This window comes from Balaenoptera acutorostrata, chromosome 19, assembly GCF_949987535.1.
Source record: "Balaenoptera acutorostrata chromosome 19, mBalAcu1.1, whole genome shotgun sequence".
Lineage (NCBI taxonomy): Eukaryota > Metazoa > Chordata > Mammalia > Artiodactyla > Balaenopteridae > Balaenoptera > Balaenoptera acutorostrata.
This window is the reverse complement of record NC_080082.1, coordinates 59465447-59486212: the sequence shown is the minus strand read 5'-3', so window position 1 is coordinate 59486212 and position 20766 is coordinate 59465447. Positions and strand designations below refer to the sequence as shown.

The window sequence follows — 20766 nt, the reverse complement described above, 5'->3', positions numbered from 1 at the left end:
TTTTTTACACCTTTTCTTAGTTTCTGCTATTCCCCTACTTAGTATCCTCTTCTCCAGTACACCTACCCAGGTCTACTCCAGTACATCTGGTTGTTTGCCCTCACAGGGCACATCTCCTTACTCTACACCCATGCCCTGCCCCGACCCTCCCAGTCATCCCTTTTAGTGAGCTTTTCCTGGGAAGCTTTTCAAACTTCAGGCTTTCTTTGATCTTCCCTGGCTGAGTTAGAATCCTCCTCTGGTGGTCCCCAATACCCAGTGATACTCTCATTAGAGCTATGTCCCCTATGGTGTGACAATGCCTGATGCCTAGTAGGAACTCAATAAATATTTGTTGAGTTCATGAATGATTGCCAACACACTCTTCTTCCATAGTGAATCCTAGGAGGATAGGTAAATGCAGGAGCCTCAGTGGTAGATGTTGAAAGAAGAGCGAGGAGGCCAGTGTGGCTGGAACTGAATGAATTGGGTGGGGAAAGAGGGATTAGATGGTGAGAAGGTGAAAAGGTTTGGGGATGACATTGGGTAGGGTCCCTTGGGCCTCGGAAATAGCGAACTTGGGCGCCATGTCCACCAGAGGGCGCAACGCAACTTCAGCCCGTTGTCTCAGAGAACTACAACTCCCAGCGGCCCTCGGAGTAAGCGGCCCTTCAGAAGCATAATGGTGAAGTCCAGCGGCCGCTGGGACTTGTAGTTTGCATGGGAACCCTCCGTGGGAGGAAGAAGAACTCATTCCCGGGTCCCGAAAGTGTGGGGCTGGGTCCTCTCTGCCTTCCTCGGTCTCCATGGTGATGGTTCCGGCGAAGGCCCAGGATTTGGCAGCTGCTGGGCCCCCTTCCCACTCCTTCCTCCTCACCATCTGCTCCACCTTCACACCTGGCCCGGAGCCGCGACCGCCGCCTCCGCACCCAGACCGGGGATTCTGTCACCACAGGGTGGCGCGTGTGGACGAATCCGCGGGCTACTCCTTCAGACTCTGGAGTCCGAGCCCCAGGCTCCCTCCTCCCTCTGACCCAGGAGTCTCAGCCCCCAGCCTCTCCTCCCTGGGAATCCGGGGTTTTCTCAAACATAGGCAAAATTGTGACACCCAGAGGCCCAGCGAGACAAAGCTAGAGGCTGCGGCGGGCAGCGGCTGCCGGGCCATCCCTTCCGTGGAGCCCGCCCGCCGCGCCGGCTGCTCCCTCCCACTCCCTCGCGGACCTGTGCCACATCATGAAAATTTAATCCCAAATGTATTTTTGGCCAGACCCAGGGAGGCAGTGAGGAAAGGAGCACCCTCCTGGGGCCTGGATCTGGCGTCGGAAAGAGGGGCTGGCGGCGAAAGGAGCGGGGCAGGACCTGCCAGCGGGCTGGAGACAGGTCGAGGTTCAACCCCAGAGGGGCGGGGCTGGAATTCAGGGGTGGAGTAAGAAATCAGGGGGCGGGGACAGATCCCGGGCGGGGCGGGGACAGATCCCAAAAGGTGGGGCAGAACTCAGGTGCGGGGAGAGGACTCAGCTGGGGACAGAATCACGGACGTATTCCTGGTGCCGATTCCAGGGGGTGTGGGCAAATATCAAAGCAGGGACAGATCCCAGGGGAGGGGACAGAACTCAGGGGTAAAGAAATATCCAAGGGGACACAACTCAAGGGGTGGGGACAGAACTCAGGGTGGGGAGAGAACTCAGAGGGCGGAGATAGATCCGAGGCTAGGGAGGGAATAATGACCAGCAACTGGGGGTGGAGGGAGTATAACTATAAGGGATGAACTCAGATGGGAAGGAAATCGGAAATGAAGGAACTGGAAGGCGGGATGCGCCTAGAGGGGAAATAGAACTGGAGGGACATGAAATTCAAAAGGGGAAAATGGAAACAGGTGGATGGGAGTCAAGGGCGAAGAAACTGGATGGGGAAGAACTAGAAGGGACAATGGGTGTATCGAAATGGGGGTTGGAATCTAGGGAGGGGGAAGGAATTCCCTGAATGAGAAAAGAACCCTCTGAATGGGGAAGTTGGAACTGCGGATGTGGCGGCCTGGGGATGGAGGGCGCTGGGCAGGATGTGGAACTGGAGGGCACAGAAATTCGGAGGGATAGGGCTGGGAGGATGAAACGCAAAGGAAACTCAGAGGAAGATGAAACTGTAGGGGACGAAAATGTGGGGACGAAATTAGGGGGAACTGAATCGGGGGGAGCAAATCTCAGATGGGAAAGAACTCGGGAGGAGAGAAAATCTGGGGTAGAAGGAGCTCGTGGGGGATGGATGAGGGGGGGAGTAATTCCGGGAAGGGACAGAACTGGGGGCGATGCAACCCAGACACGTGAGTTCAGAACCCAGAGGCGTGGTCTTGGAGTGGAAGGGCGGGGCAAGAACCGGGATGGAGGGCTGCGAAAGGCGGGCGGGACTAGAATACAAGGGGCGGGGCCTCTCCTTGCCCCATCCCACCCCCGACGCTGAGTCCAGTGACAGCCCCCAGACAGCCCGCACTCGCAGCCTCCTTCCCCCCGAGCGGAGCTGCGGGGCCGGCCGGGCCGGGGCGGACCCCGGGTACCCGGACGCGGCTGCCCGGGCCCGCGGGCGGGGGGATCGGCGGGGCGGGGGGGACCAGCAGCAGGGGCAGCCGCCATGGAGTTCCGCCAGGAGGAGTTTCGGAAGCTGGCGGGTCGTGCCCTCGGGAGGCTGCACCGGTGAGCGCGGTGGGGATCCTGGGCGGGGAAGAGGGCTAGGGTCCGAGGAGGACGCTCATTCCCACCTGGGCGCAGACGGACAGCTAGACAGGCGATACCCATGGGTGGGGGGACACCCATCTGTCCAGTTTTCTCCCTCGGTCTCCGACGGCGCCGCTCTCCCTGGTCTTGTCTCATCCATCATTTTTCTGCGCCCCACCCCATACCAGGCTCTGTTCTTTTCTCTGGGATTATATATCCCCCTTGTTTGGGTCTCTGACTGCCTCCCCCGCTTCTGGGTCTCCGTTCACCTATCTTCTCTCTGCCTCCTCTCTTTAGATCTCTGTTCCTTCTCTCTAGGTCTCTGTTTCATTTTATCTCTGAGTCTCTGTCCCGCTCTCTGGCCATTGCTCTCACTAGTTCTCTACAACCCCTCTGTCTAGGTCTTTGTCGCTCTCTCTCTGAATCTCTGTCCCCCAACTCCCTGCCCTAGGGCCTCTGACCCTCTCCTTTGGGTCTCTGACCCTCTCTCTGGGTTTTTATTCCTCCACCCCGGGTCTCTCCATCTCTGTGTGTTTGCCAGTTTCCATCTCTCAGAGAGTTTAATCTGAAGCTAAATCGGATTGGGGCCCATTGGTCCTTGTCCTTGAGGAGAGTTAAGCTGGCAGGAAGAAGCCAGGGTATCCTGGGTCTCTGGTGGAGAAGGGAGTTGCCGGCCAAAAATTAGGCTCCTGGGGTAGGACAGACTTCCCAAAGGGTACAGGCTAGAGCTCAGAGGGACTTCCTTCCAGCCAAAGAGATGACCCCAGTGACCTGGGTGTCCCCAGAGCAGTCTGGACACCTCTCCCGAGTCTCTCACCCCCAACCCCAGCCCTGGCTCCAAGTCAGAGAAATTACTCAGCTGCGGAGAAGCCTAAAAATATCTGGCCACAGTGCGGGGAGGAGATGGCCTCATCAGCACCATGCCCCTGCCGCCATTCCCTCAGACCCTTGGGTCCCCTTGGCCCACATCTCTGATCCCATCTTTGATTGACCAGCTCACTAGACCATGCAGGTCCTTCTCTAAGTCTAACACTAGCCCTGCTTGCTGCAGATCACCTCCTAGCTCCAAAGTTACCCCACCCTTCAGTAACGTGAGAGATGGGAATAAAGCTGGACAGAAGGAAGGGGGCAGGAGGATGGCACAGTGATGGGAGGGGGGTGGGGAGATGAGATAACCTCACCCCTTCTTTTCCTAATCTTCCAGCCCCTCCCCACCCTTTTTCTCACCTCCTTTCACGAGTTTCTCAAAATACATCAGTGTGAAGTCAGGAGAGGGAGAGAGACGTGCTGGTGGAGGGGCTGGGAAGGGGGACGGCAGCAGGAGGGATGTGTTTCTCAGGCCCTCTCCCTCAGTCTCCGTTTCTCAGCTTCTCTGTGTTTGGGTTTCTCTCCATCTGTCTCTGCCTTACCGTCACCTCTCTGCGCTGCCTTCTGAGCCCCTAGAGACCCCAGAGTTCAGGGCTCCCACCAGGACAGTCACCAAGGAGTTTGAGCCCAGAAGAGCATCTGAATCCTGGGGTTCACTTTGATGGTTGGCGAGACAGGGGGAATGCCCTGTATTGGACACAACACCCTGATTCCTTTTAATCCTCTAGACAAAGCTGGGGAAACTGAAGCACAGTTGGAAAAGGGGGGGGAAAACAATGGCTGAATAAATATGGCATCATTCGAACCCAGGTCAGTCTCCCTACCAAGTCTGGGATGGAGGCTGCAGACTTCCTCGAGATGAGTGATGCTGGAGTGGGTGGAAAACTCCCTCAGACCAGGAAACACACGGTAACCCAGGTGACTTGGGGCAAGGACAAGGGGGGGAAGGGGAATACAGGAGAGACAGGAGCCAAAATACCTCCTTTCTGAGAGCCATGCCTTGGGAGGGGTGATGCTGAGGGCCAGGAAGTGGTCAGGCCCCATTGCTACTCTTGTGTGTGACCTTGGACATGGTACTTCCACTTCCTGAGCCTCAGTTTCCTCAGTTGTACAATAGGAAGATAAGGGAGAACCAAAGGGATATAAGAGAACAGAGACCTGGGACGGGGGAGAGGGGAGTGGACCGAGAATCTGCAAGAAGCAGAGGCAGAGACCCAGAGAGGCAGGTTGAGACACCGTCTTCATTTTGGTTACCTGCCTCCTAAGTGCTGCTTTTCCTCACCACCAAGTCCCTAGGCCTGAGTTCCAGGCATCCAGAGAGGAAAAAGGACCCTATCCAGGGTCTCCCCTCTCTGTTCTTGTCCTCTGTGAAGTATTGGGGCCACCTTCATCTCTGCATCCCTGGTTCTCTTCTTCTGAAATGATAATATCACCTTGAAGTTCCCTCTTTGTAACCTCACATTCTACTCTTGCCCCCATTTTATAGGTATGGAATACTGAGACTGCCTCCCTCGGTTTAGAAAGCCTTGATCTAAGATCTATGTCCTAGTATTAACAATGAATATCACATTTCAGGGGCTGCAATCATATCTTGAGTTTCAGGGTCAAATAGCATGTGAGAGCAACCTGGGTCAAATTCTAATCTCATTGGCTGGCCTGTTCTGATGGGGGGCAGTCCCTACCACCCTGTGCTATTCATTCTGGGGGCTTCCATTCCCCTCTCTCTGGCTCTCTGCCCAGGGTCTCATTCCACATCTCGCATCCCGCTAGGTTCTGTCAGCTCCCCCGTCCCTTTCTCCACCCACCGCCCATTTCTTAACCCCCTCCTCCACTTCCTTAAGTTCTAGGATGGGGAGGGCTGCTGTTCTCATCTCTTCCACCCGCCTCCTCCCAGACCGTCTGGCTGTTCTTTCCTCCCCCGTCCCAGTCTCCCTCGCCTCCATCTGTTCTAGCCCCTTCCTGGGATCCAGCCCGATCCCCTGGCTGCCTACCCGCCTCGGAGCGGGGCCGCACCTCACAAATCATATCCCTAGTCTGTCTCTCCTCACGCTCCTAGTCTCTCCATCTTTCTCTCAGCGTTCTGGGTCTCTGCCTCTGTGTTCTCTCTCCTGGGTTTCTCTCTCTACCTGACTTTGGGTCCCTCTCTGGGTTTCTGTCCCTTTCCTTCTCAGGGTCTTTGTGCTGTGCCCCACCTTCTCTCAGGGTCTCTGCCCCTGTCTTATTCTCTTCTTGACTGGATGTCTGTCTCTCTCTGGATATCTGTCCCCTTCTCTCTGGGTCTCTCTCCTTCCTCTGTGTCTCTGACCCTCTTTCTCTCAGCCTCTGCACTCCTCACCCTGTCTCTGTAGCCCTCCTTTTGAATCTTTCCACACCCATCTCAGGGCACCTCTTTCTCCCTGCAGCCTCTCTCTGGATTTGAGGTGGCCCTCCAAGTACTCTATACATCATCACAGACTCAATCCTGGATCCAGAACAGGCGGGGGCGAGAGCCTCACTGGGGACTGAGCCAATCCCCCTACCAGGGCCATCTGTCCCTTGCCAGGACACCTCCCACCACTCCTCCTCCCTACCCCCTAGGCTGACAGCCTGAACTCAAGGTTCTCCAGGGATATCCAGCTGGGCTGCTGGATTCCAGTGCCCTGGACGTCTCCGCACCCCCAATCCCTGGGAATGGGCTTCCAGCGGCTGAATGGAGTCAGCTGGATGTCAGGCCCACAACTGGTGCCTGGAAGCAGGGAAGGGCATGCCACAGGGGGCAGGGGAGGAGGGGGGACCGTATATATAGCAGACGTGGCTGAGAAGCAGCTGTTCTTTTGACACCTTTGCTGAAGCATCTCCTTAGTGCCTTTTGCTTCCTCAAATAGGCTCATATCTGGAAGAGGGGGCTGGAGAGTGTCTCTGGACCTTGGCGGGGAGGGCTGGGGTCACAGGGTTTTGGATCGCAAAGGGTAGCCTGGGTCTAAAACAACTGAGTCAAGAGGTGACAGGGCTGGGGGAGAAGGGAACTGAGGAGTTCCCCACTCGAGTCTGAGGGAGGAAGGGCCTGGGGGTGCGAATTCCTCATCTGAGGGAGATGGAGACCGGGGTCCAGATTCCTGGATCCAGAGGGGGAGAAGGGAGTCAGGGGCTGGACTCCTGGGGAAAGAGGGAGTGTGGGCTTAGAATCCCGGGTCTTGAAAAGCAGATTTTGCCCTGGACTTTTGTGTCATGGGAGGAGGGGGCTGGGGACTGGACGTCTGAGTCTGACCCTTGCTGCCTCTCAGTCTTCTGGAGAAGCGGCAGGAAGGTGCAGAGACGCTGGAGCTGAGTGCTGATGGGCGCCCGGTGACGACGCAGACCCGGGACCAGCCGGTCGTGGATTGCACCTGCTTTGGTCTCCCTCGCCGCTACATTATCGCCATCATGAGCGGCCTGGGCTTCTGCATCAGCTTCGGCATCCGCTGCAACCTGGGAGTGGCCATCGTCTCCATGGTCAACAACAGCACGACCCACCGCGGGGGCCACGTGGTGGTGCAGGTAGCTCAGGGCGGATGCTACCTCAGGCTGCTGATAACACTGCCCACGCCCTCTGATGACGTCACATCCGCCCACACCACGCCCCTTCCACACCACAGCCTGAGTAGCCCCTCCCATTTGTGCTGCCCCCTCAGCTCCATCTCATCTCGGGGCTCTTCCCTTCTTAAGCCCCGCCCCCATCTAAATGAAGCCCCGCCCCTATTTGTTTCAGGTCTCTGATTTCAAAATGCAGACTGCCTATCATTAGGTTCCCTATGTGTTGCCTCTGCTCCATTTTGGGCTTCCTAGCAACTTTGCTCCACCTGCGTCCCACACCTGTTCCAGTGTTGCATCTTAATCCCAGGTGCAACTCAGGTTCCACCGTGATTTTGATTCTGGATTTTCTGAAGTTCCACCGTTGCTTAAATCCCTCCCCCATCTGCTCTGGTCGTTACCTAAAGCTCCGCCTCATTTCAGACTTTCTCCCTATTTTAATTTCGGTATAGGCCATGACCCCGCCTCAGAAAAAAATTCCTGATTTGGGCTGTGGCCTACCCGCCCCTTGTTCCCTTCCAATCAGGCCCGACCCTTTGGCTACTTCTTGTCCCTGCCTAGACCCCCCCATCCTGGTCAATCAGCAAACGGTTTGTATATTGGTTAGAAGTGGAGAAAGAATCCCCACCCCCATATATGGGCCCCTAGACATTCAGAGAAGGGACCCTGAGACAGGGAAGCAGGCAGAGCTAGGCTTCTAGGCAGCAACAGGCCCCACTGCTAAGGTAGTGCGGTCTTAGCAACATGGAGGAGCAGAGTTGGGGTAGGTGGCACGAGCTCTGATCGGCAGGTGTTTTGAAGGCGAGAGGGGATCCTTGTTGCTGATTGGATGAGGGACTGTCTGTGGGTGCTGATTGGTGGAGGAGCAGAACCTGGGGCAGAGATGCTGGTTTGATGTGACTTTTGGCCCACAGAAAGCTCAGTTCAGCTGGGATCCAGAGACTGTTGGCCTCATACACGGCTCCTTTTTCTGGGGCTACATTGTCACCCAGATTCCTGGAGGATTTATTTGCCAAAAATTCGCAGCCAACAGGTATGGGGTGGGGTCTCAAAGTGGGCGGCAGAGTGTGGGTGGAGTTAGAGGGTTTGGCCTTGCATTTGGGGGCTGACTCCGGGAAAATGGGAGGAGCCTGGGTTCTGGACCAGGGTCCTAGAGAAAGGCGGGGCTTGTGATTGTGGAAGGTGGGGGGTCACAGAGAAGGTGGGGCCTGGGGTTCTGGGGGCGCAGGGCCTCGCCTGCTGTGGGAGGAAAGGGCAGAATCCTAGGTATGGCGGGGTAGCTGGACTCTTTTCTCGGACCACGAACTCTTCCTATCAGGGTTTTTGGCTTTGCTATTGTGGCTACCTCCACTCTAAACATGTTGATCCCCTCGGCTGCCCGTGTCCACTATGGCTGTGTCATCTTCGTGAGGATCCTGCAGGGGTTGGTAGAGGTAAAGTTCCGCCCCCTATGACCCCCGCCGCCGTTCTAGCCTCGCCTCTTCTCGTTGACTTTGGCTTTCTCCTCCCTAGGGGGTCACGTACCCCGCCTGCCACGGGATCTGGAGCAAATGGGCCCCGCCCTTAGAGCGGAGTCGCCTGGCAACAACAGCCTTTTGCGGTGAGAGGAAGGGGCTGGGATCCAGCCTTGTGGGTCTGAGGATGTAGGGGGCTGGAGTATGGACTCTTAGGTCTGAGGAAGGAGGGGAATGAGGGCTTGGACTCCCGGGTCTGAGAGAGGAGGGGGCTGGTGACCCAGACTGAAGTATCCGAGGGAGGAGGGGCTGTGGCCTGTGCATCTGTGTCCCAGAAAGGTGGGGGCTGGGAATCCGCTCTATTGCTTTTGAGAGAGAATGGGACTCTTCTCCATCCTGTATCATCTCCCATAGGTTCCTATGCTGGGGCAGTGGTCGCGATGCCTCTCGCCGGGGTCCTGGTGCAGTACTCAGGATGGAGCTCTGTGTTCTACGTCTACGGTGAGGGGCCCGGACGCCTGGGTCCGGGTGGCGCTGGGGCAGAGCGAGGCCGGTCGTCACCTCGCTTCCATCCCCCTCCTGACCCCCCCAGGCAGCTTCGGGATCTTCTGGTACCTGTTCTGGCTGCTCGTCTCCTACGAGTCCCCGGCGCTGCACCCTAGCATTTCCGAGGAGGAGCGCAAGTACATCGAGGACGCCATCGGCGAGAGCGCCAAACTCATGAACCCCGTCACGGTCCGGGCCCAAGCCTGTGGGGCGGGGGCGTGGTGGGGAGAGGAGAGATATCGAGGCAGGGACGCAGGAGAAAAATGGGCTTTGAACCCGCACTGCATGTAGATCTTGGTGGGTTTCCATAGACATTTAGAGGAGACTTGATGGGAACGCAAGGTGGATGGAGCTAGAACCTAGGAGGCGGGGTTAAAGCCCGGAGAGAACGGCATTAGCAGGTGCTGAGAGCAGGGCTCGGTGGCGAGGTGGGCGGAACCACTGATGGGCGTGGTTAAACCTGCAGAGGCGGATTAGAATGTGAGGTTTTGCTTAGACCTTAGGGTGGGTGAGGCTAGAATTAGGGGGCGTAATTGGATGGAAAGAGACTCTTGGGTCCATTTATGAGTCTCTGAAGGTCATCGTGTGCTCCGGACACCTGCCAACCTGAGGGCCACTGTAGAGTCGGGACCCCTGCATCCCTGAAGTGTTACTGTGAGGCTAGGATGCCAATGTTCCTATGGGGACGTGGTCAGGCTGGCGACCCTGCGTCCTTGGAGGTTTTAGTGAGATCGGGAAACCTGGGTCTCTGCGGGACTATAGTGGGATCCCTGTAGGGACACGGAGAGCGCCCAGCCCCGCTCTCTGTCTTAGCCGTCCCTCCTCTCGCCCACCACAGAAGTTTAACACACCCTGGCGGCGCTTCTTCACGTCCATGCCAGTTTACGCCATTATCGTGGCCAACTTCTGCCGCAGTTGGACGTTCTACTTGCTTCTTATCTCCCAGCCCGCCTACTTCGAAGAAGTGTTCGGCTTTGAGATCAGCAAGGTTGGGCCCAGAAGGGAGGGTGCTGCGGGAGCGGCGGGGGTTGAGGGGGGAAGGAGAGGGACCTGGATCCCAAGGGGTTGGAACGGGGCACAGGGAGGAGCCAGTGGTACCTGAGCCGTGGAGACCCCGGGCACGTGGCCCCTGAGCCCCCTCCCTGTACGCCCGCTGGCGCAGGTGGGCCTGGTGTCAGCGCTGCCTCACCTGGTCATGACCATCATCGTGCCCATTGGAGGCCAGATCGCCGACTTCCTCAGGAGCCGCCGTATCATGTCCACCACCAACGTGCGCAAGTTGATGAACTGTGGGGGTGAGTGGGGCGGGGCCTGGATCTGGTCTGGGACAGCCTGGGAGGGGCAGAGCGCCGTGGGGCAGATCTAGGGGGCCGGACTCTGGGGAAGGGGCAGAGGTCAGAGGGCGTGCCCAGGGGCGCGTCCAAAAAGGCTGAGCCAGGGTGAGACCAGACTTGGCTGGAACAGAATGGCAGGTGGTAGCCTCAGGGGCCGAGGGGTAGAAGGGCAAGGCAGGTATGGTTGTCCAGGTGGAGCAAAGGCGAGACCACGTTGGGTCTGGAAGGACGGGGTCTATACGAGGCTGGCCAGAGTAGGATGGGAACTGGGTGATGAAGAGGGGGAACCTGGAGAGACAAAGGTCTGAGTGTAATGAATAGGGACAGAGAGGGAAGGTGCGAAGGTGCCTGGGTGGGGCCTGGACCCTGCGTCTTCAGGGCGTGGCCTAGTCAGTGGGTGGGGCCACGGAGCGCCAGGTCGGGGCGGCGAGCCTGTGCGCGTGGCCAAGGGCCAGGCATTGGGGAGGTGAGGGCTTGGTTAGGGCGGGCGCGGACAGAATGGGGAACAAAGCCAGGGACAGGCGTGGAAGTTTCCAGACTGGGGCGAATAGGGGTCGGCTGCGGCGGGAACGGGTCTGGAGAGGCGTGGGGCGGCCTGCGCTCAGATAAGCGGCTCTCTGTAGGCTTTGGCATGGAAGCCACGCTGCTGCTGGTGGTCGGCTACTCGCACTCCAAGGGCGTGGCCATCTCCTTCCTTGTCCTCGCAGTGGGCTTCAGCGGCTTCGCCATCTCTGGTGAGAACCGCCGATCCGCCCCTGGGGGAACTCTGGTCACCTCTGTGGGGAACTTCCTGGCTCAGGAAGGGGACTCCCAGCCTCGCAAAAGGTGGACTAAAAAGCCAGAACGGCGGGGAGGGGGGAGGAAGGGGTGGGGGAGGAGTCACTCGAGCGAGAATCGGCTGTGACGTCTCCTGGCTCGCCTTGCCAGGGTTCAACGTGAACCACCTGGACATCGCCCCGCGCTATGCCAGCATCCTCATGGGCATCTCCAACGGCGTGGGCACGTTGTCCGGCATGGTGTGCCCGGTCATCGTGGGTGCCATGACTAAGCACAAGGTCCGTGCGCGGGCCCTGACCCACTTGCCCTCCAAATTTGTGTATATTACCCTCCTGACGTGCGCCACCCTCCCTGGGCTCCATCCCTGCCCTCTCTGGGTCTCTTTCAGCCTCTTTCTGGATCTCGGTCTCCCTTTCTCTGGGCCTCCCTGCCGCTCCCCCCCCGCCCCGCCCCCGCTCAGGTTCTCTCTCCACCTCCAGTTTCTCTGTCCTCTGACTTCACCTCCCCATTGTCCCCGCCCCAGACTCGGGAGGAGTGGCAGTATGTGTTCCTCATTGCCTCCCTGGTGCACTATGGAGGAGTTATCTTCTACGGGGTCTTCGCTTCCGGAGAGAAGCAGCCGTGGGCGGAGCCTGAGGAGATGAGCGAAGAGAAATGTGGCTTTGTTGGCCACGACCAGCTGGCTGGCAGTGACGAAAGCGAAATGGAGGATGAGGCTGAGCCCCCCGGGGCACCCCCTGCTCCCCCTCCCTCCTATGGAGCTACACACAGCACAGTTCAACCCCCAAGACCCCCACCCCCGGTCCGGGGCTACTGACCGTGTGCCTCCCGCTGGATGGCAGTTTCCAGGACCTCCATTCCACACATCTCTGGCCTGAGTGACATTGTCAAGGAACCCCAGTCCTCTCTGTCCTGCCTCAGGCCTAAGAAGCACTCTCCCTTGTTCCCAGTGCTGTCAAATCCTCTTGCCCTCCCAATTGCCTCTCAGGGGTAGTGAAGCTGCAGACTGGCAGTTTCAAGGATACCCAAATTCCCCTAAAGGTTCCCTTCTCCACTTTTTCTGCCTCAGTGGTTTCAAATCTCTCCTTTCAGGGCTTTATTTGAATGGACAGTTCAATCTCTTACTCTCTCTTGTGGTTTTGGGCACCTCCCCCTTTCCTTGAACCCCAGGGACTCTCAGGCTAAGCCCTGAGATTACTCAGCCCCCCTCCTCTTTCAGAAAAATTCAAGGTCTTCGTCTAGAAGTTTCAAATCTCTCCCAACTCTATTCTGCATTTTCCAAGTTGGTTTACCTAATCACCCATCCCTGCCATTCTAGGGACTGATTCTCACCAGCGTTTCTGAGGGGAAATGGCAGTTTCAAGCACCCCCCCCACACACACACCTCTTCACCCCTCCCTCCACCAGCATATTCTGCTGAAGCACCAAATTCCCCAAGACCTTCTCCCTAGCTTAGCACAATACCTAGGGAAACAACCAAAATGGCAGTTTTAACAGTATGCCTCTCTTCACTCCCATGCACTTTTTCTGACACGGTTTTCAGGTCTAAATAGTGGCTGCTCAAGTCCATCAACTCAATGGTTTGAAGCCACCGGCATTGAACTTTCCCATGGTGGTTCAAGATGCTCCTCTTCCCCCCAATTCCTTGCACTTTATTCTTCTGGGTGGTTTCAAACTACCCTCATTTTCTCAGTGGCCATTTGTTGCCTCCCTCAGGGGCTAAATGACTCCAAATCTGGGATCCTTCCCCTCTCAGATTCCCCTATTTCGGCTTAGAATTTGGGGAACATATATAGGAGAAGTCACAGAATCCCAGGAAAGGGAATGGGGCTGGGGAAAAGGGGTGCTTTTCCCCGGGGCAGGGTTGTGTCTTTGTGTCTCTGTCTCTGTGATTGTAAACCCTGCCCTGCCCCTCTCCCAATAAAATGCTTTGGTGTACACACCCAGTCGTCATTGGCCTTGGGAGTCCCCAGCACGCTTCTCCCTGAGACCCAGGAGTCCAGGCCCCCAGCCTCCTCCCTCCTCACATCTGGGATCCTAGGACCCCAGCCACTCTCCTCCCCCAGGACTTAGGCCAGAGGAGTTGTCTAGCTGTGGGAACACGTGATTTATTCGTCCTTAGAGTATGTTCTCTGCTGACATCTAAAGCATCTCTGCGTGTTGGACCCTCTATCCGAGAGGACCCCTATGTAGCAAAGCGGGCCAGGAGGACAGGACCTCTGGGTCCTTCCTCCGTCTGGGGAAGGTGCAGGTCTTGAGGGGCTCACACGAAGTTGTTGGGGAGCGTGGAGGGGGAGAGAGGTTCCAGGTGCTGGGGGCGGCCCCCGCGGGGCGGCGGAGGCAGCTTGGGTGGCAGTGGGGGGGTGGGCGGTGGCTGCTTGGCAGCGATGTGTGAAGGGACCCAGGCGTTCGGAGCATAAAAGTAGAGGTTGTAGGGGTCCTTCGGGGCGTCCAAATGCATAACTGTGGGGACAAAGGAACGAGGTCGTCCATAGGCTGACAGGGGGCCTGTCCCCTCTACTGAGCCGCTGGCCAATGAGGAGACAGGGAAGAGGATTCCGACCTTCCATTGGAGCGGGGTTTTCGAATTAAAGGGCCCCTGAATAGACGAGGGGGCGTGGCGTCCACGCAGCAGGGGCGGGGCCTGCCGCGCTCCTGGAGGGGAAGGGGCGGGGCTTGTAGGGACCTGCAGCTCCGAGCGTGCGGCAACTCCCGGCTGGGCTGGGGGCGGAACTGGACTAGTGTGTGTGAAATTTCAGAATACTGGGGGGCAGAACCTGACCCTGGAGGGTTCAGGGCTTCTACTGACCTTGGATGGGGACCTGTACTTTTAGGTAGGGCGCCCTGAAGTGTCAGGCGAAACCAGGTTAAGGAAAAGTGCAGGCATTCAAGGAGCTGGACGCTACAGGGGTTGCTCACCCGGTTCATCTCCGTCGTTCGGGAGCCGGTGGTGTGCGAAGGGCCGGTGTCGAGCCGCCCGGCGGTAGAGACACCACAGGAGCAGGAAAATGCCAATAAGCAGCCCGGTCCCGGCGAGGAATAGGCACAGGGCCCCGCCTGCCTCGCCCCGGGGACGCCCCACCAGGGTCACGCCTGAAGGAAGGAGGCCCAGGAACAGCAATCTAAACTCCTAGCCTCCTCCACCCTCAGACCCAGGAATCCGGATCCCACCCTCCTCCTCCCTTGGATCCGGGAGCCCCGGCCCCCAGTGTCTCCTCCCTCAGACCCCGCAGTACCAGCCCTCAGCCTCCTCCCCCCTTCAGACTCCGAAGAGGGGCTTACAGCCTTCTCCTCCTTTCGACCCAGGAGTCCGGCTCCCAGGGCCCTCCTCCCTCAGACCCAGGAGTCCGGGTCCTAGTCCCTCACCAGTCTCCTTCACTCGCTCCACCACGATGATAGTGTTGACACTCTCACCTCGGCTGCGCCGCTGGGGGGCCCGCGGAGTGACAGGGGCCGGCTGATTGGGGGGCCCTGGAGGAGCAGGGGACCTCACAATCCGGGCTGAGGGAGGAAGGGCGTCGGGCCCTTTAGGGCTAGAGTTCTGGGGGACTTTCAGATCAACGGTCCCAGGAGATTCTGAAGTGGGCAATTTAAGGGCGTCGGGCTGGGTGGCTGCAAGGGTTTCTGATTTGGGATTCAGGGGCAGCTCATTTAGGGCAGTAACTTCTTCCTTGAAGGGTGCAGGCGTTTCTGGGGGAAGACTAGTGGAGATCTCAGGATCAGAGGCTGGGAGGGTCTCTGTTGCATCTTGGTAGGGGGTAGTGGGGAATTCTGTTTGGGGAATTTCAGTGGGGTTGGGATTGTGGCCTACATGAGATGCTGGGTGGGGGGTTTTGGTAGGGTCAGGATGGAGTGTCTGGAGGAATTTAGAATTTGGGGTCTCAGTGGTGTCAGGGTCATGGGTCTCTGGAGATTTGGGGTCAAAAGTCTTGGTGGGGTCTGGATTTGGGGTCTCAGGGGCTTCTGCATGTGAGATTTCAGTGGAGCTATGTTTGGAAATCTCTGGGGATTCTTGGTGTGGAGTTTGTGTAGGGGCAGGGTTTGGGGTTTCAGGAAATTCTGGGTGTGAAGTTTTGGACGAATTAGGTTTGGGGGTCTCAGGGGATTCTGTGTGTGGAATTTCAGTCGGGTCAGGTTTGGGGGTCTCAGAAGGTTCTGGATATGTCATTTTGGAGGGTTTAATTTGGAGGGTGTCCAGGGATTCTGATATTGAGGTGTTGAGTGAGTTAGGTTTGGGGGCCTCAGGAGACTCTGGGTGTGGGCTTTCTCGGAAGTCAGTGTTGGGGGTCTCAGTGAATTCAAGGGGGGAGGGCTCAGGGGAAACCGCATGAGGTGTCTTGCAGGGCTCAGGATAAGCGGTCCTGGGGGATTCTGGGTTACTCCCATTGAGAGTGGAATTTCCAGATGCAGGAGGGGAGGGCTGAGAGGGGTGGTCTATCCGCGAGAAGTCGGAACCCTCAGGTGGTGAGGCCGAATGGGCAGCCTTGGAACCCAGCCAGGCGAAGAGAAAGACGAGAAGGAAGAGGATCGGGCTGAAGGATTTCATAGCTCTGGGATTTACCTGTAGCAGTGGGGGAGCGGGAAGGAAGGGGTTAAAGCCAGAAGTCGCCCGGGAGGCGACTCCGGAGGCCGCGCCCACTGGTCTCCGGGTAGAAAGCGTCTCCAACCAGCTCGGGGCACCAGGTAAAGGAGAAGCCACCTGCAACTCCCTGAAGGCTGTGAGGCGGTAGCCGCCGAAGCTAAGGGAGACTGAGGCACAGGGCTTCTTGGGAGTCGTAGTAAATTTCCTTATCTGTTTCCCTAAGGGGTCCCAGGAAAATTGGGAAAGAAAGACACCTTTCCAAGCCCCCAGACCTCCTTGACTTCGGCTTCGAAGGGTGTAGACCTCTGAGGGGCATGGGATTTCTTCCTCTCCAAGAGCCCTGGGGACACCTTGACTTAACAGTTGTTTACATTAGAGGAGGCTCAGAAGGAACACCTGCGGGCTGGGGTCCTGAACGCCTGGATTTGAGGGAGGAGGGGGCCTAAATGCCTGTAACTGGGGGAGGAGGGAGACTCCTGGATCCTGGTCAAGAAGGCTGCTGGGGGTTCAGACTCCTGGCTCCCAGAGGGTGGAGGGCCCTAAATGTGGGTCTAAATTCCTAATTCTTTAGCAAAGAGAGGCTTGAAGGTTCAGATGCCTAGAATTTTGAGGGAGCAAAGCTTGGAGGGGGGCTGGATTACAGGGGAGAAAGGAAATGGGTGTCTGGAACTCTTGGTCCTGAGTTAGAAGGAAATTGGGAACTCTGAGTCTTTGTCCTCCAGAGATAGGTGTATAAGGGTCTGGATTCCTCAGCCTTCAGGAGGAGAGAGCCGTGGGGCAGGACTCAGGTCTCTGTTTATTGAGGATGGAGCTGGGATCTCAAGGTCTCAGGGGCTGGTCTGGGGCAGAGATGCCTAGGTCTGTGGTCAGGTGGAGGTGGGGTGGGCATACACCCAAATGGGACAGGGTCACTTGGGGTTTGGGGTCTCTTACCGGCTCAGTGGGGTCCAAGATAACAATAGGTGAGCAGCGCTGAATGCAGAAATCAGTGAATGCTGCAGAATGGCTCTGGGCAGGGCGGCAGGAGGTAGGGTCTCAGGGGTGCACATGACGCACCTGACCCCCACCCTGGGGATCCTGGGAGCCTAGCGACAGGCTTGAACTTTTACAGGGACAGAGATAAGGGAATTGTCTCTGGAGAGGGGAAGGGAGTTAGGGACTGGATCATTTGGTGGAGGGATGTGGCCCAACCAAGCTCTCCTCCCTGTGAAGCCAGGGGTCCCAGCCCTCTGCCCTCTCCTACACCCAAACCCAAGAATCCAGGTCTCGGGTAGCCTCCCACTTCAAGAGCCAGGAGTCGGGACCCTCAGACCTCTCCCCTCAGATCCAGGAATCCAGTTTCCCAGAGCCAGGCTCTGTTCCCCTCCTCTCTGGGGAACTATGAGTCTAGGTTCCCATGTCCTGTCAATCAGAGATTCAGATTGCTACTGCCCTTTGGGACTTCCCAACCTTTGTCTACCATTCCATTGTGTAGACAGCACCCTCTTAAGAGCAAGTGTTAGGGGGATTGGGTCTTATCTTCACAACACCCCCAAGTTCCTCCCCGGGAAGGGCTTGGACACATCCTCAGGGAATTCAGGGTCCTTGTCTGTCTCTTTCCCCTCTTTGCAGTGTCTCTAAGACTTTCCTGATTTCGCCTGTCACTATACCTGCCTTCACTGCCCCTCCCCCCGCACATACCCTTTGCTTTCTCTTACCAACCCCCTCCCGCCCCCCCCCCCCCATTTCTCACTCTTTCTTTCTGGTTTTCTCACTGTCTGGATTCATCTCCGGACTTCTCTGTCTAGGCTAGCTGTCCTTCCATTTCCTGTCTTTCTGCGTGCTCTTTCCCTCATTCCTCCATCACTAGCTGGCTCTCTTGGTCCCTTTCCCTCTCTTTTCTCTCTTCCTTCCTTTTCCCTTCTTTCTTCCTCTGTTGCTCCCTTTCTTCCTCTCTTTCCTTTTCTCTGTCATTCTGTCTTTGTCCTTCCCTGTCATGGTTACTTCATCTCTTTGTGTCTCTGCTTCTCCCCATCAGTCCCTCTTCTGTTGCTTCCCCCTGTCTCTCTTTCTCTCTCTGTGTCTCTGGCTTCTGCTCTGATGGTCCTTCCGCCGGTCTCTATTTTTATCCCTCTGACACACCCCCTGTGTCCACTTCTCTGTCTGTCTGTCTCTCCCCCTCCCAATTCTCTTCAGGTCCCAGCTCCTGGTCCCAATTAGTGGGTGGCCGCTAAGGCAGCGGCGGGGCCCCCACCCCCAGCTCCTCATTATCGCTGGCGGCTCCTAATGAGCCTGGGCGGGGGTTGACCTGGCGCCCCCAGCCCCCTGGTCTGCGTCACTGCCCGCTGCGGGGGTTGTGGAGGCGATATAAGGGGGCTGCCAGCCTCGCTGCCGGAACCCACTGCGCGGTAGGGGGCCCTGCAAACGGGCTGCAGGGGAGTGGGGGTGGATGGTGGGGCCGGGGTTCTGTTCTGGGCCAGGACGCGGGCCTCACTGAGCTCTCTCCTGTCTCTCCACAGGTGATGGAGACCCGCCAGGTACCCAGGAGCCCCCGGGCGCGACTGCTGCTGCTGCTGCTACTTGTGTCCTGGGGCCACCGCACCGCCTCAGGAGCCGCCCTGCCTCCCGCGGGGGTCTTCAGGTACGTAGGACATCCAGGTCTCCCAGGAAGGGTGGGGACTCAGAGAGGTGGGAAGAGACCCAAAGAGAAAGGGGAACAGAGACTCAGAAAGGGGGAACAGAGACCCAGAGAGAGGACAGAGATGGGGGGTGGACAGGGAATCAGCAAGACAAAGAGATACACAAGGATCTGAGAAGAAAGGCTTTGAGAGACTTGAAAGGAGCCGAAGCAGGAACGGGTTTGTTCCTTGAGCAACGTTTACTGGGTCTTGGTGTGTGCCAGGCGCGCGCCGGGCGCTGGGGCCGGACAGGTGCATCAGACTCGGTCTCTGTACTCAGGAGGCTCCGAACCTGGTGAACACAGAGACGGAGACCCATACAGAGAAAGAGAGAGACAGGGGACAGAGACTGAGCCACTCCACAGACGGTGCAGTAACAGGGCTTCGAGTTAGACCGCGGGGAGGACAGTTGGCGGGCGGCGGGCCCGGACACATGGAAACCGCCTCTTTCCATCTCCCGGCAGACTCCACACCCCCAGCCGGGCTTGGGCGGGTCCGGTCACCCCCCAGTCGCGGAGGAGCCTGGCGCTGGCGGACGACGCGGCCTTTCGGGAGCGCGCGCGGCTGCTGGCCGCCCTAGAGCGCCGCCACTGGCTGAACTCGTACATGCACAAGCTGCTGGTGCTGGACGCGCCCTGAACGCCCCGCCCGCCCCACCTGAATAAAGACCCTGCTGTGCGTCGGGACTGCGCCTCCTTCCTGTGCTTCGTGTGTGTGTGTGTAGTGGGAGGGTGTGTGTGTGTGTGTGTGTGTGTGTGTGCACGGGGGCGGGCCCTGCGTCCGCTACGCTGGCGTCTACCTCCAGTTCCCTCTCTCTTTTCTCATCTCCCACTCTACTCATCCTCTCTCTCTCTGCACTACCGCCCCAGCTCTGTCCTTTCCTCTCACTCTGTGCCTTTGTCCCTCTCCACTCGCATATCTGCTCCCACCCCACCCCTGACTCTGTCCCCTTCTCTTGTTCTTTGTAACCTCCCAGGTCTCTGTCCCCCTCTGAGTCACTGCCTCTTTCTCTGGCTCTCTGTTGCTCTCTGGGTATCTGTCCTTCTCTCTTGGAGTCTCTATACTTCTTTTTCACCCTCATGGCTTCCCGGCCTTCTGGGGAATCTCTGTCTCCTCTCTCGACTCTTCTTTCTGCCTAAAACTCTTCCTTCCATTCTTAATCACTTTCTTTTTTCTCTGCCTGTCTCCTTCGTGTCTTTTTTTTCTTTCTTTCTTCTTTTAGGTCTCCGTCTCTCTCCCGGCTCTCATTTTCTCTGAATTTCTCTTTTTCCGCTCTCGCATCACTTCCCGACTTCTCTTTGGGCGCATTGGAAAGTTGGGGGGGGGCGGCGGTGGGGGGACTCTGGAGATGCATCTGCCATTCAAAACCGGGTTCCCCTAAACCTACTTGTGTGGTATTGGGAAGGGCTTCTAACCTTCCAGCCTCATTTTCCTCACCTATTTTGAGGATTAAACCAGATACACCATTAGAAGACTTAAGTACGCCCTTCTGGAAGCCAAACACATTATTAGAAAAGGGTTTCCAGGAACTCCCTGGTGATCCAGTGGTTAGGACTCGGCGCGTTCACTGCTGGGGCGAGTTCAATCCCTGGTCAGGGAACTAAGATCCCGAAAGCCACGGGGCCGCAGCCCCCCAAAATAAAATAAAAAACAGAAAAGGGTTTCCGCCTCTCTTGCAGCAGCCTGCAGCAGTTTCTTCAGGGTTTTCTAACTGCGCGCCTCCCGGGAGACCATTGGGGCGCCTGGGCGGGGCGGGAGGAGAGGAGAAAGGAGAAAGGCTTTAGGCTCCTGGAGGCACGGGACTGAGGCGGGGAAACACCTGGCCCACCGGTGAAGGAAGTAAGGAAGCAGCCAATCAGAATCTGCCTCTCCCTCGCTCTCTCGCGCTCTCTCTCTCTCTCTCTCTGGAGGCTCGGCCAGCCCTTCCGCCCCGCCCCTCAGTGGTGACCGTAGCAACTCACTCCCTTAACTGGACTGCGAGGTTTCTGAACCTAGCTCCCGTGGCGCAGCTCGCACGGACTGCGCTCTGATTGGTCTAGAGAAGAGAGTGGAACTGGGCGAGTCGACGTGAGGACAGGGGGCGGGGCTGGCGCTTGGTGATTGGCAAGCTCTCCCGTAATTTGCATTTCCGAGGCGGACCGCGCCCTAATTGGCCCTTAGGCTGTGGGGTGTGGCCTGTTTCCCTGTTATTCAGGAATACTGAACAATGAATAACTAACTGTATTTATTCCTTACAACTATGGGGAGTTGGCCAAATTTTACAAAGAAACATGGCTCTGAAAGTCAGGAATCATTTCCCCAAGTCGTCAGCGC

At 57.5% G+C, this 20766-nt stretch overlaps 3 protein-coding genes across 4 annotated transcripts; 2 read left to right on the top strand and 1 right to left on the bottom strand.

The window, feature by feature from the left end:
• The first annotated feature begins 2463 nt into the window (after nt 1-2463).
• SLC17A7 (solute carrier family 17 member 7) lies at nt 2464-13154 on the top strand. Of its 2 annotated transcripts, none has more exons than XM_007168293.2 (12): nt 2464-2666; nt 6818-7070; nt 8018-8136; nt 8422-8536; nt 8616-8703; nt 8972-9058; nt 9150-9292; nt 9942-10091; nt 10266-10398; nt 11145-11171; nt 11365-11492; nt 11738-13154. In XM_007168293.2, exons 1-12 carry the CDS (start codon nt 2605-2607, stop codon nt 12029-12031), a joined length of 1599 nt encoding a protein of 532 aa, XP_007168355.1. In that variant the 5' UTR covers nt 2464-2604; the 3' UTR covers nt 12032-13154. The 2 variants fall into 2 exon arrangements, with proteins under 2 accessions (XP_007168355.1, XP_007168354.1); XM_007168292.2 differs by having other exon boundaries at nt 2465-2666; nt 11061-11171.
• A 323-nt stretch (nt 13155-13477) lies between these two features.
• GFY (golgi associated olfactory signaling regulator) lies at nt 13478-16735 on the bottom strand. Its single transcript, XM_007168291.2, has 4 exons — nt 16730-16735; nt 14581-15775; nt 14134-14307; nt 13478-13677 (listed from the first exon to the last, which is right to left on the bottom strand). Exons 2-4 carry the CDS (start codon nt 15758-15760, stop codon nt 13478-13480), a joined length of 1554 nt encoding a protein of 517 aa, XP_007168353.1. The 5' UTR covers nt 15761-15775; nt 16730-16735.
• Nucleotides 16736-18297: 1562 nt separating this feature from the next.
• On the top strand, nt 18298-19092 carry PTH2 (parathyroid hormone 2). The gene is made up of 2 exons (XM_007168290.2): nt 18298-18416; nt 18918-19092. The coding sequence occupies exons 1-2, from the start codon at nt 18298-18300 to the stop codon at nt 19090-19092; spliced, it is 294 nt and encodes a 97-aa protein (XP_007168352.1).
• The last annotated feature ends 1674 nt before the right edge of the window (nt 19093-20766 follow it).

What these genes read in the sequence shown, in the direction of transcription:
- PTH2 (XM_007168290.2), top strand. Translation starts at nt 18,298, where the DNA reads ATGGAGACCCGCCAGGTACCCAGGAGCCCCCGGGCGCGACTGCTGCTG. An exon ending in CCTCCCGCGGGGGTCTTCAG is followed by an intron (nt 18,417 to 18,917) that starts GTACGTAGGACA and finishes ATCTCCCGGCAG; the next exon opens with ACTCCACACCCCCAGCCGGG.
- SLC17A7 (XM_007168292.2), top strand. Translation starts at nt 2,605, where the DNA reads ATGGAGTTCCGCCAGGAGGAGTTTCGGAAGCTGGCGGGTCGTGCCCTC. An exon ending in GGGGCCACGTGGTGGTGCAG is followed by an intron (nt 7,071 to 8,017) that starts GTAGCTCAGGGC and finishes TTTGGCCCACAG; the next exon opens with AAAGCTCAGTTCAGCTGGGA. An exon ending in CAAGTTGATGAACTGTGGGG is followed by an intron (nt 10,399 to 11,060) that starts GTGAGTGGGGCG and finishes GGCTCTCTGTAG; the next exon opens with GCTTTGGCATGGAAGCCACG.
- GFY (XM_007168291.2), bottom strand. Translation starts at nt 15,760, where the DNA reads ATGAAATCCTTCAGCCCGATCCTCTTCCTTCTCGTCTTTCTCTTCGCC. An exon ending in GGAGCGAGTGAAGGAGACTG is followed by an intron (nt 14,308 to 14,580) that starts GTGAGGGACTAG and finishes TCCTTCCTTCAG; the next exon opens with GCGTGACCCTGGTGGGGCGT. An exon ending in GAACGACGGAGATGAACCGG is followed by an intron (nt 13,678 to 14,133) that starts GTGAGCAACCCC and finishes TTGTCCCCACAG; the next exon opens with TTATGCATTTGGACGCCCCG.